Source organism: Babylonia areolata, chromosome 11 (assembly GCF_041734735.1).
Source record: "Babylonia areolata isolate BAREFJ2019XMU chromosome 11, ASM4173473v1, whole genome shotgun sequence".
NCBI classification, from domain to species: Eukaryota; Metazoa; Mollusca; class Gastropoda; order Neogastropoda; family Buccinidae; genus Babylonia; species Babylonia areolata.
This window is the reverse complement of record NC_134886.1, coordinates 35,992,449-36,008,833: the sequence shown is the minus strand read 5'-3', so window position 1 is coordinate 36,008,833 and position 16,385 is coordinate 35,992,449. Positions and strand designations below refer to the sequence as shown.

Genomic DNA, 16,385 nt, shown 5'->3' with positions numbered 1-16,385 from the left:
GTTGAACAGTCCACATATATTACAGAATTCTTCATGACCAGTGTTAGAACCTGAACTTTGTGAGATTCTTCATGAACCGTCACATACACTTCATTTTTTCATCCACTCCACAAATGTCACTCCACTAAAACCAGTGTACACATTCTTTAATTCTTCATCCAACATACTATCACACTTCATCCAAACAACGTCAAACACACATGTTTCAACCAACACGCCACCACACTTCAGCCTGACAACATAACTAGCTGCCTCACACAAGTTTCCTATCTGTCACTGCTGTCCAGCTTGCCTTTCAGATGAGGAAAGGCCTGCTCCAGACGTTTGATTCTGGCCGTTTCCCTTCTCCGTTCCTTGCGTCGTTCCTCCCGCTGCTGTTCCCGATACAGTGCAATGTACTTGCGGGTGCGGGGGACAGGGTGGCTGGGGTAGACCAGTTTGTAGAACTTGTTCATGAAGCTGGGAACGAGGTGCTCCGCCTTCTTCTTCCACACGCGCAGGCCCAGGAAGTTGTGCACGTACTGACCCCCAGGATTACCTGACGTGCCCGTTTCCAGCAGGTGGAAGGCTTCGTCACGCTCCTTGACCACCTGCATGATGTTCTCCATGCTCTCCTCTACCTGCACACACGCCATCACCTCTGTACTGGCTTCAATAATAATACTGATAATTATAGTTGCTGTATGGCACAGCCTCCCCATATAATGCACTCTTAGCACCTCACGTGAAACAATACTACTAGTGAATAATAGCATATTAAACACAGGAGAGATAAAAAAAAAAAGTCGGCTAAGACAAAACTCAAATTTAAAAATAGAATATTCACACCAAAAAAGCAGAAAATATGCCCTACACATGCACATGCTTGCACGCACTCACACAGAACATATACATGCATGCAAACAAATAGTAAACACCAACGCACAAGCACACACACTACTCAAAGACCAATGGCTGGGGAGAAAAAAGAAGAATTATATGCCATCTTCAATAATACCTGTTATTTGCAATTGTTCAACAATACCTTTCAACTGTACTCTCTTTTTGCTCTGCAGTAACTGTAATATGCATTATTTCCATCCAATTCTGTTACCTGTATTGTCTCAATCAATAACTCAGCAGGACAAACTGTTTTCATCAATGACTGTCACCTTTACTCAATTACTGGCTTCATCATGACCTGATAACTGTAGTATTTTCTATATTCTAACTCAGTAACTGTCCTGCCCCTGTACCCCAAGCCACCAAGCAGTGCGCTGACCTTTTCGATGCGTTCAGGGTTGGGAAAGAGCTCAGACTGTTGGCGATATTCATGTTCCATGGTCAGCAGCATGTTGCGCTCCTTCAGCAACACGTACCACAGCTTGTGCAGGTCACTGTTGCTTTTGATCCGCAGTTCATCTACACGCCATGGCCGTCCTGACACACACACCACGCAACACAGTTCATCTACACACTATTGCTGTCCCGTCACACACACCACACAGTTCATCTACATGCCAACGATGTCCTGTCAAACACACCAAACAACACACAGTTCATCTGTAGACACGCCATGGCCATCTTGTCACACACACCACACAATTCATCTACACTCCATGGCTGTACTGTCACACAATACACATTTCATCTACACACTACGGCCGTCCTGTCACACATACCACAAAGTTCATGTGCACTCCATGGGCTGTCCTGTCACACACCACACAACACAGTTCATCTGCACTCCATGGCTGTCCTGTCACACACACCACACAATATACAGTTCAACTGCATTCCATGGCTGTCCTGTCACACACACCACACAACACAGTTCATCTGCACACCATGGCTGTCCTGTCACACACACCACACAACACAGTTCATCTGCACTCCATGGCTGTCCTGTCACACACACCACACAACACAGTTCATCTGCACTCCATGGCTGTCCTGTCACACGCACCACACAACACAGTTCATCTGCACTCCATGGCTGTCCTGTCACACACACCATACAACACAGTTCATCTGCACTCCATGGCTGTCCTGTCACACACACCACACAACACAGTTCTATCTGCACACCATGGCTGTCCTGTCACATGCACTGCAAGTACAACACAAAGTTCATATACTCCACACCAAGGCTGTTCTGTCACACAAACCAAAACACAGTTCATATACCCCACACCACGGCTGTCCAGTCATACACGACACAACACACAGTTCATCTACACTCCATGGCTGTCCTGTCACACATACCACACAGTTCATCTGCACTCCATGGCTGTCCTGTCACACACCACACCAAACATTTCATCTACAGACTACGACTGTCGTGTCACATCACACAATATACAGTTCATCTGCACTCCATGGCCGTCCTGTCACACACCACACTAAACATTTCATCTACACACTACGACTGTCGTGTCACATCACACAATATACAGTTCATCTGCACTCCATGGCTGTCCTGTCACACACCACACCAAACATTTCATCTACACACTACGACTGTCGTGTCACATCACACAATATACAGTTCATCTGCACTCCATGGCCGTCCTGTCACGCACCACACCAAACATTTCATCTACACACTACGACTGTCATGTCACATCACACAATATAAAGTTCATCTGCACTCCATGGCCGTCCTGTCACACACCAACCAAACACTTCATCTACACACTACGACTGTCGTGTCACATCACACAATATACAGTTCATCTGCACTCCATGGCCGTCCTGTCACACACCACACACTTCATCTACACACTACGACTGTCCTGTCACATCACACAATACACAGTTTATCTGCACTCACTGGCTGTCCTGTCATACACACCACACAGTTCTATCTGCACATTATGGCTGCCCTGTCACACACACTACAAGTACAACACACACTTCATCTACACGCTATGGCAGTCCTGTCACACAACACACAGTTCATATACACCCCAAGACTGTCCTGTCACACCACACAACACAAAGCTTATCTACACACCATGGCCATCCTGTCACACACACACCACATAACACACAGTTCATCTTCACACTATGGCAGTCCTGTCACACCACACACACTCCATCTGCATGATATAGCAGTCCTGTCAGTGAGTGTCACACAACACATGGTTCATATACACCCAAAGGCTGTCCCGTCACACCACACAACACAAAGCTTATCGACACACCATGGCAGTCGTGTCAAACCAAATAACACACAGTCCCTCTGTATGCCATGGCTGTCCTAACACAACACACAAAACAGTTACTATATATGCCATGGCTATTATGTCACACCAAACAATATAGTTCATCTGCATGTCATGGCTGTGCCCTGTGCCCTGACACAACACACAGATCCTCTAAATATCATGACTATCGTGACACAACAGTCATCAGTGTCCTTCCACACACAATGGCCACCCTGAGACAACACACATGTCGTAAATACACACTTCTTCCACAAGCCATGGCCATCCTGAGTCCTGACATACCACACAACAAACTGCACATGTATAAATCTTCCAAATGCTGCCAGTAGTACTAATATGGTATAACATGGTGCTATCACTACACACAAGTTTTGCATATGCTCTGGCCATTCTGACAGTAAAGTTCTTCCACACACCACAGCCATCAATCCTGTTAAATGACAATATAATTAGATATTCCTCATTTTTCCTCTACACACCACAGCTGTCCTGACCACATTACACAATTCTCCATATGTTAAGGCCATTCTGACAAAGTGAACAACATTAAACATGGATGTTGCACAAAACATACTCTGATACACTTACACTAAGAAACGGGTCTTCCAGTTGTCTGTTCTGACACAGCACACAAAAAACAGTTCTTCTATTTGGCTGTTCTGACAACAGCATATTCTGACACAGCACACAACAAATAATTCTTCTACTTGGCTGTTCTTACACAGTACAGAGTTTGGTTTTAGCAATGGAAGCTATCAAATGAAGAAATGGAGAACAGCACATGTTTGCTGCTTTTGTCCAGGTCGGTCATTCGTATCATTGCTCGCGATTTCACGTATCAAAGTTAAGATGTCAATGTACAAGATCCAAGATGGATGCAGAACTCCTCAGCTGTCTATTATTTTTAATACATTTCTTCCACTAACCACAGCTGTCCTCCACATACAGTTTCAATGATTCTAAACACATATAAATTTTAATTTACCTGCTATAACTGTCCCTTCTCCTTTGTTATTTGTGTCATAAAAGAACTATCCTGAAATAGCATACAATGATACATGTAGTGATGTACACAGTTCAGTCTCAATTATTCTGAACACAGTCTGACTTACCTGTTTTAACCGTCTCTTCTCCCCAGTTTTTCTTGTCATCAAAGAACTCCATAAGCCCAGATTGTTGACTGGTGGTGTGCAACCATGAAGGGCTGAGCATCCTGCCATAACACACAACAAATATGTGCACATTAAATTGACATTCTCAGTTCTCATCAATGAACATGTATTCATCACCATCACACTGATTATCTCATTGTCTGGGTGAAGTGGGGGAAGGGAGGATGGGGGCGGTGGGGGGGGGGGGGGTCACAAGAAAGGAGGAGAGAAGGTAGACGCATGGTGGTGTGGAATAATAGTAGCTGACATGAGAGAGAGAGAGAGAGAGAGAGAGAGAGAGAGAGAAGTTGTACAGTCAAAAAATGTCTAAAGCGAAGAGTAATCCTGATAATATACATAGTTACCCTGAGTTCCCAATGGGAGCTTGGTGTCTGGCATTCTGTTGATATAATGCAGAACTAACGTGCCTGTAGCAAAACCGTGAAACACTGGACAACGCACACCGCAGAGAACCTGCCATGTTGCCGTCCTTGACGGAGTTGTCGGCCAGCACAAAAAACACAAAAATTAATGACGTTTTGCTCGTTTCTTTTCCAGACAAAAATATGCTGAAAATAACATAGTTATTCGTTGAGTAAACTTTGATGAAATTCTGAATGTTTGATTCAATGTGTTTAATACTTCTGTGTTAAATTCACAAAATCCCGAGTGAGCTCCGAGCAGCCTTACGTCACCAAATTGTGCGTAATTTTATTTGGAGAAGTTATAAACCAATGAGATGTTCGCTTTGTTGGTTTCCGGTGACCTCGAGTACCGGGTTGCAAGAGGACACAGGTTTTACATCAGACGAAATTAGTAGACAACATGGACCCAAAGAAACTCGGAGATGTGGCAGGACGCCTGAAGTCTGGAGGAAAGGGCCTTGGGACTGGCATTGGCTTTTTAGCTGCTGCTGGAGCTCTGGCATACGGGGTATCGCAGTCCGTTTACACAGGTACTTTACGGATCGAGGGCGAGCCATGCAACACGTGCAGTTTATTCTACACTCATCCCAAACAAGTCACAGGCTCACGGCCGCGGGATGATGTGGAGTGCTTCTGTTAATTCCAGTCTAATTACTTCGAAGATCTTTACTAGTCTATATTTGATTGTTTGTTTGTTTGCCATAGCATAATGCGTCAGAGATTTGATAAAATCGGATTGATAAAAAGGTTTCATTTCATCACACTGCATTCAAAGTTACACAGTAGGAGTCCACTTGAACTGAAAGACAACTTGGATTATTTTTTTTGCCTACTATGCATTTATTATGAATATGTATGATATATACCAAGATAGTAATGTCAGAGGATGTATGTGTGTGTGTGTTTAGTACAACTGAGCAGTGGAGGAAAACAAGTGCAGGTAATAACACTAACAGAACAACTCATCTGTTACTTTAAAATAATTCTGGAAAGATTAGAAAGGGAAATTTGTAAAATACCCTTCAGAGACTGCAGTTGGAGACCATTTGAAGTCTCTCTGTGGGAGAGAGCTAACTACATATACCCGGTATATATTATTGTAATACATTTACATATTATGTGTGTGCTTGTCATATATGTATGTCATTCTTTCATTAATACATTGATTATTGAATGCGTATATATGTCCATTATATATATATATACATCTCTTATTTGGATGAATGTGTTTCAGTGGAAGGTGGTCACCGGGCAATCATCTTCAGTCGACTAGGGGGAGTGCAGGAAGATGTGTTTGTGGAGGGTCTGCACTTGCGGTGAGCTGTATTCCACTTCCAGTACAGTTTTTTTCCCCTCTGCTCCGCCCCCTTTCTATCCTTCATTCCTCTTCTCTTTTCTCATGAGTTAAGGTGATGTGGAATTTTGTGACCCGCCTCTTCCCCTCAGCCTCTTTAGCTCTCACTCTCCCCTCCATCCTATTTACTAAACAATCTCTCCATTTCATAGTTGTCCCTTATCCCTCCCCTTAGGTGGACGGAAAAGAAATGGCAGAAGGGATGGACATGGAGTTACAGTGATGGATTGGGGTTGAGAGGGTCAAAGTTCGGTTTTGTTGAAGGGTCAGGTACTTGATCAAAGAGCAGTCTTGAAAGCACAGTTTCCATGCAACCACCATGTAGATCCATGCAACAACTGTCTGTGCCACCGTCAGTCTCTGGAACTATGCCCCAGCATTGGTCTCTCTGTTTCCATCATCTCACACTGTATTTTACACTGCACATGCGCGCGCGCGCACACACACACACACACACACACAGTTTACTAATTCAAATTATATTAATTTTCCTTGAAACTGAAAGACAAACATTATTGGCATATTGCTCTTTGTGGTTTATTATTTTTTCGGATACATTGTTAATCTGCTTTTGTCAAAAAAGCTGATATATATTGTTTCTGGGCTTGCAAGTTGTATGTTTTTTGGAGGAGTCTGCCACAGTTTTAAATCTTCCTGAGACATTGTATATCCTGTGTGGCCAGTCCTGTATGCAAGTTTCAACACAGATGTGTATGATTTATTTATTCTTTAATTCAAGATCCTTTGTGTTTCAGAGTGCCCTGGTTTCAGTATCCTATCATCTATGACATCAGATCACGGCCAAGAAAGATCTCCTCCCCAACTGGTAGCAAAGGTGTGTTTAGGGGGTGTGTGTGTAAGTGTGCAAATGGTCCTCGCATATGTTTTTGCTGAAGAAACTGTTTGAACTACACATACTTTACCGTGACCCACTAGTGCAGACTCTGGCAGGGAGTCCGATTCCTGTCCTGTGCAAACTACTATCCACCTATGCAGAGAAAAAGAAAGTAGCTAAGCCAATAACCTCCCGGAAGTAGATTACCTCCCCTCTGTATCCCTGACTAGCTTCCTCTTTTTCCAGCAGCCATCTTGACTCCTGATCCTGTGCTCTTCATGCGGCTAAGTTTTTTTCATATTTCTATCTATCGATTCTTTTACACTCATGTTTTGTATCTGACGAAGACTTGTATCAGGTCACAAACTTACTTTGTTTTCACCTGATCTTTCTGGTGTTACAATAGGAGATAGTCATGTGAGCACATGCACAAACAGAACAGATTTCCACATGAGCTACCATAATAGAGGAGTATGTATACATAATGCACAAATACAGGTTGCGCAGCAGATGACATAATGGCTGCTGTTGTTATGATGTGTATGTATCTGTGCGTTCAAGATGACAGTTGTTGTAATGTTGTGTATGCCTAACTTACATGTGCAGACCTGCAGATGGTGAACATCTCCCTGCGTGTTCTGTCACGCCCAATTGCCAGTGAACTTCCTACTGTTTACCGCAACCTGGGAACAGACTATGATGAGCGAGTGCTGCCCTCTATCTGCAATGAGGTGAGGTTATGGGCATGAGTGTGGTGGTGATGGGACTGACAGCAGGTTGCTGTCCCTTGTCCTGTCTGGTCTAGAATTCTGTATTTTGTAATCACATTCTTGTTCCATTTGTACTCCAAATGCTTCCAGCACTGGAATTACATATGTTTTCTTTTATATATATTATTCACTTCATGGGCTCACACTTGAATTTCACTTTTCAGGGCCAAAGGGCACCTTGTAAAATATTTTTTAGTTCTCAGTTTGAATGTCTAGCACTGAATCTGATCGTGTTGAAATCAAACACCAAGATTTGTACTTGTAAATCAGTTTAGTTTGAACAGTGTTCTTTGCTGCCTTTAGTTTGAACTGGTACTATGGTGAGTTGAGTGTCTTTCCTCCGTCACACTGCACCTGTTCCACCTCTGCCTCTTTATATGTCTGTCTCTCTCTTTGTCAGTGTATGTCAGTCTTTTTGTATCTCAGTATGTATGTTTTTGTACTTTTGCCTGTCTGCTTGCCAGTCTAAGTCTACCCCAATATGATTTTGATCTCTGTTTCATCCTCACTCTCACTTCCTCTCTCACAAGCCTCAGTCTCTGTTTTTCACTTTTTGTGTGTGTTTTATTGACTTGCATGACGATGATACAAAATTATACAGTGCTTTTGAACACTTCTGTGAAGGTTGGGGATAGGGGAATGGTAATCACAGGTGTCTTCAGCATGATGAACAATTTTGGATGGGGGGAAATGCCTGTATAAGAAAACTAACAAAATGTTTCACAGTTTTATGAAGAAAATAATATTTCAATTTTTGGAAGTATCATTTTAAGAAATGTTTGTATGCATGCTATAAAAATCCACATTTTGTCTTTGAAACGTGCTTGAATATTGCCATGCATTGAATGTATATAACCCCTGTGCGCAGGTGCTGAAAAGCGTGGTTGCCAAGTTCAATGCCTCCCAGTTGATCACACAGCGTCAGCAGGTGTCGCTGTTGATTCGCAGAGAGCTGACAGAGCGCGCCAAGGACTTCAACATCATCTTGGATGACGTCTCCATCACTGAGCTCAGCTTTGGCCGTGAATACACTGCGGCTGTGGAGTCCAAACAGGTGGGGAGGTTTAGCTTAGAAGGGAGGTTCTGGAAGGGGATAGGTGAACAAGAGGAGATTTTCTGGCCCCTGTCGTTGAGCAGCATGAGTTAAAATAGAATAATGCTTAAGAAGAAAAGCAGGAATTGGTGTCGTTAGCAAATGTGAAAAGTGCTTGGAATCTGTAGTCCAGGGATGATGAATTAAGCGGAAGGGCTGATGTCCTCAGCACAGACTAGTCTTATTTGCCTAAGGGACTAAATGGTTAAGATATGTCTTGAACTGTGTTGTTTTGCTTCTGACGTCCTCAACACAGCATACTCTTACTTGCCATAAGGACTAAATGATTAAGACATGTCATGAACTGTGTTGTTTAGCTGGGGGGTTTTTTTTTTATTAAGTTTTGTGTATGACGTGATTGAAATTTTGTTTAGTTGGGCAGTCCTGATGTGACCCTGTGTGGTTGGCTGGACTATAAGCAACAGTGTCAAATGTTGTGTTTGTGGGTGTCAGGTGGCACAGCAAGAGGCGCAGCGGGCGCAGTTCCTGGTGGAGAAAGCCAAGCAGGAGAAGCAGCAGAAGGTGGTGCAGGCCGAGGGAGAGGCAGAAGCCGCCAAGTTGGTATCCTTTTTTCAGAAATCATGTGGATTGGTGGCCCAGTGGTAACATGTCTGCCTAGGAAGTGAGAGGATCTGAGGGTACGTGATTTAAGTCCCACACTTCCACTAGACCTAGAGTGGTGGTCTGGATTCTTGTCATATGGATGAGACAATGAAATTGAGGTCCCATGTGCAACAAGCACTTACGTGCATATGAAATAATCCATGTCAACAAAAAGGTTGTTCCTGGCAAAACTGAAGAAAAATCAACTCTGATAATGAAATAGATACTCCAGCACCCAGAAAAAAAAGGGCACCACACAGTTTTGACAACACTCTCTCCATGGAGACAGGCCAGAATTTCACACTGAGAATTCTTTTGTGGCAAAAAGAAATCCAATACAGTGACTGTCTTCACCTTCTTTTGGCCTGGTCTCTGTCCTCCTGTCTCCCTTCACAATGTCATTGCTGTTCTGTCCCCCATCTTTAGACCAACTGTTGGTCTGTCCCGTCTTCCTTCAAGGCGTCATTCTCTGTATGTCTCCAAGCATATTGTTTGTCTACATTGTTCATGTCCTCCTTTGCCACTTACTTCTCATGGTAGCTTTGTCCTGCACGTTCCTTGTTACTGTATTGTGTCGTTCATTCCCCCCACCCCCAAATATTGTTGGTCTGTATTGCACACTTCGTTTCCCTTGTTCCCGGGGAATTTTGTGTCCCCTACTCTGTATCTTTCCATCAAGTTCTTTTCCATGTTTGAATACCTGTTCACACCTGTTGTTTTTGTTCATCTTGTCCTCTTCACTGTTTTCTGTTCACACTGACATATGACCTTGACCTCACTGTCAGATTGGACAAGCTGTCAGTGCTAACCCAGGCTTCTTGAAGCTGAGGAAGATCAGAGCATCCCAGAACATCGCCCGCACTGTAAGTCATGTGGCTGCCAGCCACTTTCCTACCTTTCTTCCACTTTTTCAGTCTTTCTGAAAAAACTTGAAAAGGCAGAAACCATGCTTCCCAGTACATTTGTTCAACACGGAAACCGAGATTCAGACGAGCAAATAAATTTTCATATATTTGAGTATTTGATGTCATGTACTTTACTGTTAGTAGAATGTCCATGACACCGAATGAACTTCTCTGTCAGTTCAGTGCTTATGTTTTATTGAAATTGCACTGTAAAGTGGGCTTTTCTCGTATATTTATTATCATTTTATGTATTATACATTTCCAAGCTGGACATCTTGCTGGAAACTCGATGTATCTCATATAAACAGAGGCTTTCTATTAAACTTAACCACACGCAACAAAAAATAAAACAAAAATACAAATTCGAAACATATTTTGCAACCACCTCATCAGAATTGCAAGGATGAAGTAAATTATTTCCTGAAGAAAAGGCAATTACACTGATTCAATACCAGATTTGATAGATCACAGAGTTGTGTTATCAGAACATGTAGCACCCTGAAAAATGGAGTATGGCTGCCTACATGGCGGGATAAAAATGGCCATACACGTGAAAGCCCACTCGTGTACATACGAATGAACGTGGGAACAAAGAAGAAGAACATGAATTGTGGTGAATACTGTGACTAATGTGTGGCTGTGAGCAGAAGCTGTTCACACAACAGAAGCAACATGAACATGACATAGTGAAATGACAGGTATGTGGATGTCAGATTGATCCAGATATTAACATGCAGGGGAAGAGGGACTGAAGACAATGATAACAGTGTTTGAAATCTTTCCTGTGCACGATCCTCTGTGTGCACAGAAAAAAAATGATAATGGTAATATATTAAAAATTACTGTTGTAAATGTAAAGCTGGCTGTTGCTGTGATGCATGTTGATAGCAGTGAATATCATGTCACATTGTGAATTGTTCTGCCCACAGATTAATTGCTTGTGTAATTATGACCATGCTGTACCAGTGTGTGATCTGTGTTGTGACTGCAGATTGCGCAGTCCCAGAACAGGGTGTACCTCAACGCCTCTGCTCTCTTCCTGAACATTGGGGAGAAGGAATTCGATGACGCTGCCGACTTGCTCTCCAAACGCAAGAAGTAGATGTCTTCCTTTCCAGTTCCGATTATTTCAATGTTTCACAGGTTTGAAATTCTTTCTTTCTATTTTAGTCGTTTTTCCTCGGCATATTTTTCCCTTAACCCTTACGCTGGTTGTCGCGACATATGTTGCGCCATTACGTCATGGACACCACTGGCAGTCGCGACTTAAGTCACGTTGAGGGGTCAGCGTGATTGACCTAGTTACACACACACACACTGATACAAAACTAAGGTTCATTCATAAACTAATTTGCATAAATGACTGAGCTCGCCCTGTAACATGGATTTTGAGCATTTTGGACTGGTTTATTGTTGATAGTAGTTAGTACATAGTGTGACTGGAAGCGTCGGCACACAACAACAATGGCGGCGCCTAATGGAGAGCGTGATAGAATTAGGAATCTGTTTGAGGATTTTTTGCCAATGCTGTCATGGAAGAAGCAGGTGAAGAAGTTAGGGATGTTTTGAATGGACTGGGTGAGGCAGGTGATATATTTGATCTAGATCAAGCACCATGTAACCGTGATTTTGAGATCGACACTGCCAGTGGCTGGGTGAGTGAGAAGGAGGGGGTTGTCAACATGCCGTTCAGTGGGGAAGATAAGCTCAGTGTTGTGCTTCCAGACGATCCTAAACCTTTGGATTTTTTGTCATTGTTTATTGATGATGGTTTGATTCAACTGTTAGTGGAACTAACAAACTTGTATGCTGAGAGAAAAATTCAACAGGGAAATTTGAAATCACGTTTAATTACACATACTTAACCGTGACCCAACTAGTGCAGACTCCGGCAGGGGTCTGACATTCCTGTCCTGTGCAAACTATCCGCCCATGCGGAGCAGACGAAACTACGGCCGATAACCTCCCGGAAGTAGGTAACCTCCCCTTTGTCCCGCTGGTTATCGCCCTCTTTTTCCGGCAGCCATCATGACTCCTGTACCTGTGCTCTTCATACGGCTAAGTTTTTTCGTATTTTCTGTCTGTCTGTCGATTCTCTGGCGTTCTTGTTTGTGGTCAAATTATGTCTCCAACCAGGTCACATAATTATGTAGCTCGATTGGGGAATCGTGCTAAAATTAAAGCGCGATCGCAATCGATTCGCTGACACTCTGGGCCCTCTACTCCTGGCCCTCTAAACAACGCCAACCCGCCGCCTTCTCCACTTCCTCCGCTCCCTCCGGTCGACTCCAGACCTCCGCCACCTCCTCTGATGACTTCTAGAGGTTTGTGGTCACACACTCAGGTCAGTGTTACCTTTCATGTCATTTTTATCGATCCGCGAACTCACTCGACGCGATCCGCGTTTTCTCGGCCCTGCCAGTCGGCAGTGTACAAGTCGATCTCCTCTATCTCTTTACCATACCCACAGTTGCACCAATGGAATGGCCACAATCCCTTGGAAAAAAAAAAAAAAAAAAAAAAAAAAAAAAAGGCAGCTTGCCTTGGATCCGCACGTTAGACTGGGCCCTATGTGCGATGCGTCCGTGGTGGCGGCCGTGACATCGGATCACGCGACCCCCCACGCGGCTTGCCTCGACCGTCTCGGATCCAATAGCGACCGAGGCGTGTAGGGATGCCCTCCCCTGGTGTAGGGAGGAAGGTGGACCACTAGGGGACACGCTTGCCCATACGCGTGCACCCCCCCCCCGTAATTTTAGATAGAAAATTTCCTTTTTCATCGTTGGTCACCAGTTACGTTTTCAGAGATGCATGTTTTTCTGGCTCTGGTTATCACAACAGGTCTTGTTTTGAAACCCAGCATTGAAGAGTACTGGAGTCAAGATGAAGTTGTTAGCACACCTTTTTTTTTCTCAGCACATGTCACTGAAGCGTTTTCAGTCAATTTTGAGCAACTTTCACATTGCTGACAACTCAGAGGATGACAAGAGTGATCCACTGTTCTAAGTGAAACCCCTTCTTAGTCACATCAAACTGAAATTCTCATCTGTATATTCACCACAAGAAAACCTCAGCTTTGATGAAGCAACATGTCCTTGGAAGGGACAGAGTATACAATCCAGCCAAGCCTGACAAGTTTGGAATAAAACTCTATGAGGTCTGTGAGTCAAAATCAGGATATGTGCTAGGTATGGATGTGTACCAAGGTTCCACCCCAAAGACAGACTATACAGAGGCACTAGGCATCACAGAGGAGCTGTCCACTACCACCCACAGTCCTGAGTTTGCTGACATTTTGTGGACTCTTAGACAAGGGCCACAAGGTGTACATGGATAACTATTATACCAGCCCTGAACTGTTTCACCAACTGTACTTGCTGAACACGTATGCTTGCGGGACAGTGAGAGTCACCAGGCAAGGCATGCCAGCTGCTTTTAGGAAGCAAAAAAACAAGACGTGACACTGTCACATTGCAGCAGGGGGAGAGCATTTTTCGATTGAGAGATAATTTGTTTGCCATTAAACATCATGACAAGCGTGATGTTCACATCTTATCAACCATTCATGGACCACAGCAGACCATGCTTCAAAAGGTTGATGATCAGGGCAGTCATGTCTTCAAGCCTTTGTGCATTGTGGACTATATTCACAACATGGGAGGGGTGGATACTGCTGATCAGATCATCAAGAACTACTCCTTGCTGAGAAAGACAGTGAAGTGGTGGCGCAGACTTTTTTTTTTATCTGTTCACTGTCGCATTGTGCAGTGCCTTCTGTCTGCACAAGTTTGCCAGAGCACCTATATCTCACTACCAGTTCAGACGGGAGGTAGTGCATGCACTTGTTTTGCAGTCCCCTGATGCCCCTGTGCCTTCTAACAAAGGAAGAAAGTGCCCAAATCCTCCTCAAAGACTGATAGGGACACATATAGCTGTCTACATTCCTGCAAAGGAAGGTGCCAAGAGGAAGAGGCCAGTTCGTGACTGTGTTGCATGCAACAGGAAGAAGGGTGAGCGTGATGGCTACAAACGAAAGCAGTCCTCATTCATGTGTAACACCTGTAAGGTTGTCTTGTGCCACCCACTCTGTTTTGACATATACCACTCTCGCATGGACTACAAACGAGATCTGCACAATCTGCCCGATGAAGCCGGTGATCAATAATTTGAACACAACTCACCTGTACATACCTGTGCATACCTGCAATTGTGTAGGCAAAATAAAATATGACTTTTATATGGATAAGTAGCAGTTATTGTGAACAGTGACTATTTTTTGTATTTTTATGCTTTCAGTAAGTGATTTCAGTTTGGAAACATAACTGTATATACTTCGTCACTTCTTACCTGGGTTACCAGCTTGGAAGACAGGTATAAAACACAATGACTTTACTGTGAAACAGCTCCAATTTTTTCTGGGGGATACTGTGGAATATCAGTGACATTATTAACTGTAAGCACAAATTTGTAAGTACAAATGAGATGTGCGTTTTCCTGTCCACCACTCACGAACCACCTGTTTTTATCTGGAATTTCCACATTCCTGACAGGTAAGCACCCACTCAAACACTCACAAACACACAAGATCTGTTTTGTGTTATTGTTTATTCAATTACTAACAAATTTTATTCTGCATGTCATGTTCAAATACTACTAATTAAAAAGCTATGCATGCTATACAAACGTTATTGTTTTTTTCAAACTTTCTTTCTGTTATTTTGGCAGACAACATACTGTTAGTAAACTGTAAAATAGCCAGCGTAAGGGTTAAATTTTATTCAGTCAATGAGTGCACACATAGACATATACCCTGCACTACCCACTTAACCCCCCACCCTCCACCCCCATACTCCCACACATTCCCACACAAAATTTGTTGTCACAACACAGCATTTCGTCACCAGATGCAGTCTGACTGTGACAGTGAACACGAGTACAACTCATCAGGATGTGTTATTATTATTGATGCTTATACCCCAAACTATTAAACAGGACAGCATCAGGACTGATCAAGACATGACCATCTGAAAGAAAGAACACGCAAGCATACACCAGTATACATTTAGCTAGACTACAAAATCATTTATTTTTAGATGTCATCGCTACATAGTGTATGCATTTTGCTAGACTACAAAGTCACCTGTTATTTTAGATGTTATATCTATATATCACATCCACAAAGAGTTGTTATAGTATATTTTATGTTATTGCTGTATATCAGTTGTTTTGACATCAATTTTTAAATTTGTGTTGGGAAATGAGCAATGAAGGCTGACGGAAAAATGGTGGCACACTGTCAGAACAGGGTTAGGGGGGAGGCTGGTGAGAACAAACAGGAAGAGTACTGAATTAATTCCAGTTTTCTAGCCCAGGTTTATTAGGATCAGAAATAACTTGATAACGACAGTGGCCCATTGATTAGACTGGCATGTCAGAACTTTTCTGTTGGGGACTTATTGTCAGCCTGGCTCTCATTAACTTCTCCAGTCACTAATATCAGGATGTCTGTGGAGATTATTGTTGAGTTTGTGATTTCATGGTGATGAATGCGTTAATTGTATTTTCAGTGCCCAGGGAGATAGTTTATTTTCATGGTGATGAATGTGATATTTTTTGTTGTTTTTCCAGTGCCCAGGGAAATAGTGGAGAAAAGTAGCGTGGCGTGTGAGGAAGGATGGCTGTAAAGTGTGGTGCCCCTCCTCCGTAGAGCCATCTCTGCAGGGGGTCTGACTGGGCACCGGTCTTCTGCAGGAAACAAACAGTGGAAGCAACTTTTTCTTTGGCATTTGACGATATGATATGAATGCTATGTTTGTTTGTGGAGCTTGTTTTTTCACATAGTATATGATATATGTATTCTTGATTTCAAACCAGAGCTCTTTTTTTTTTTGGTACGTGACCAGACACGAATGATGGACAACTGTGTAATCATCTGTACTTGAGGATTCCAGTGTCGTAATACATTTGTCAGACATCAGACTGGTTTGGGGATTTGTGTTCGTTGAGCATTCGAATCATAAAATAAAATTATGCAAATGTT

The 16,385-nt window shown here is 43.1% G+C and overlaps 2 protein-coding genes across 3 annotated transcripts; one reads left to right on the top strand and one right to left on the bottom strand.

Moving 5' to 3' along the window:
* Window positions 1–129: 129 nt before the first annotated feature.
* Window positions 130–4,888, bottom strand: LOC143287385 (large ribosomal subunit protein uL29m-like). Its single transcript, XM_076595362.1, has 4 exons — window positions 4,726–4,888; window positions 4,322–4,422; window positions 1,262–1,419; window positions 130–620 (listed from the first exon to the last, which is right to left on the bottom strand). Exons 1-4 carry the CDS (start codon window positions 4,839–4,841, stop codon window positions 267–269), a joined length of 729 nt encoding a protein of 242 aa, XP_076451477.1. The 5' UTR covers window positions 4,842–4,888; the 3' UTR covers window positions 130–266.
* A 231-nt stretch (window positions 4,889–5,119) lies between these two features.
* On the top strand, window positions 5,120–16,385 carry LOC143287703 (prohibitin-2-like). 2 transcript variants are annotated; one of them, XM_076595917.1, is made up of 9 exons: window positions 5,120–5,315; window positions 6,020–6,101; window positions 6,895–6,974; window positions 7,581–7,705; window positions 8,613–8,798; window positions 9,291–9,398; window positions 10,226–10,303; window positions 11,337–11,488; window positions 15,974–16,385. In XM_076595917.1, exons 1-8 carry the CDS (start codon window positions 5,186–5,188, stop codon window positions 11,445–11,447), a joined length of 900 nt encoding a protein of 299 aa, XP_076452032.1. In that variant the 5' UTR covers window positions 5,120–5,185; the 3' UTR covers window positions 11,448–11,488; window positions 15,974–16,385. The 2 variants fall into 2 exon arrangements, with proteins under 2 accessions (XP_076452032.1, XP_076452033.1); XM_076595918.1 differs by lacking the exon at window positions 15,974–16,385 and adding an exon at window positions 15,913–15,928.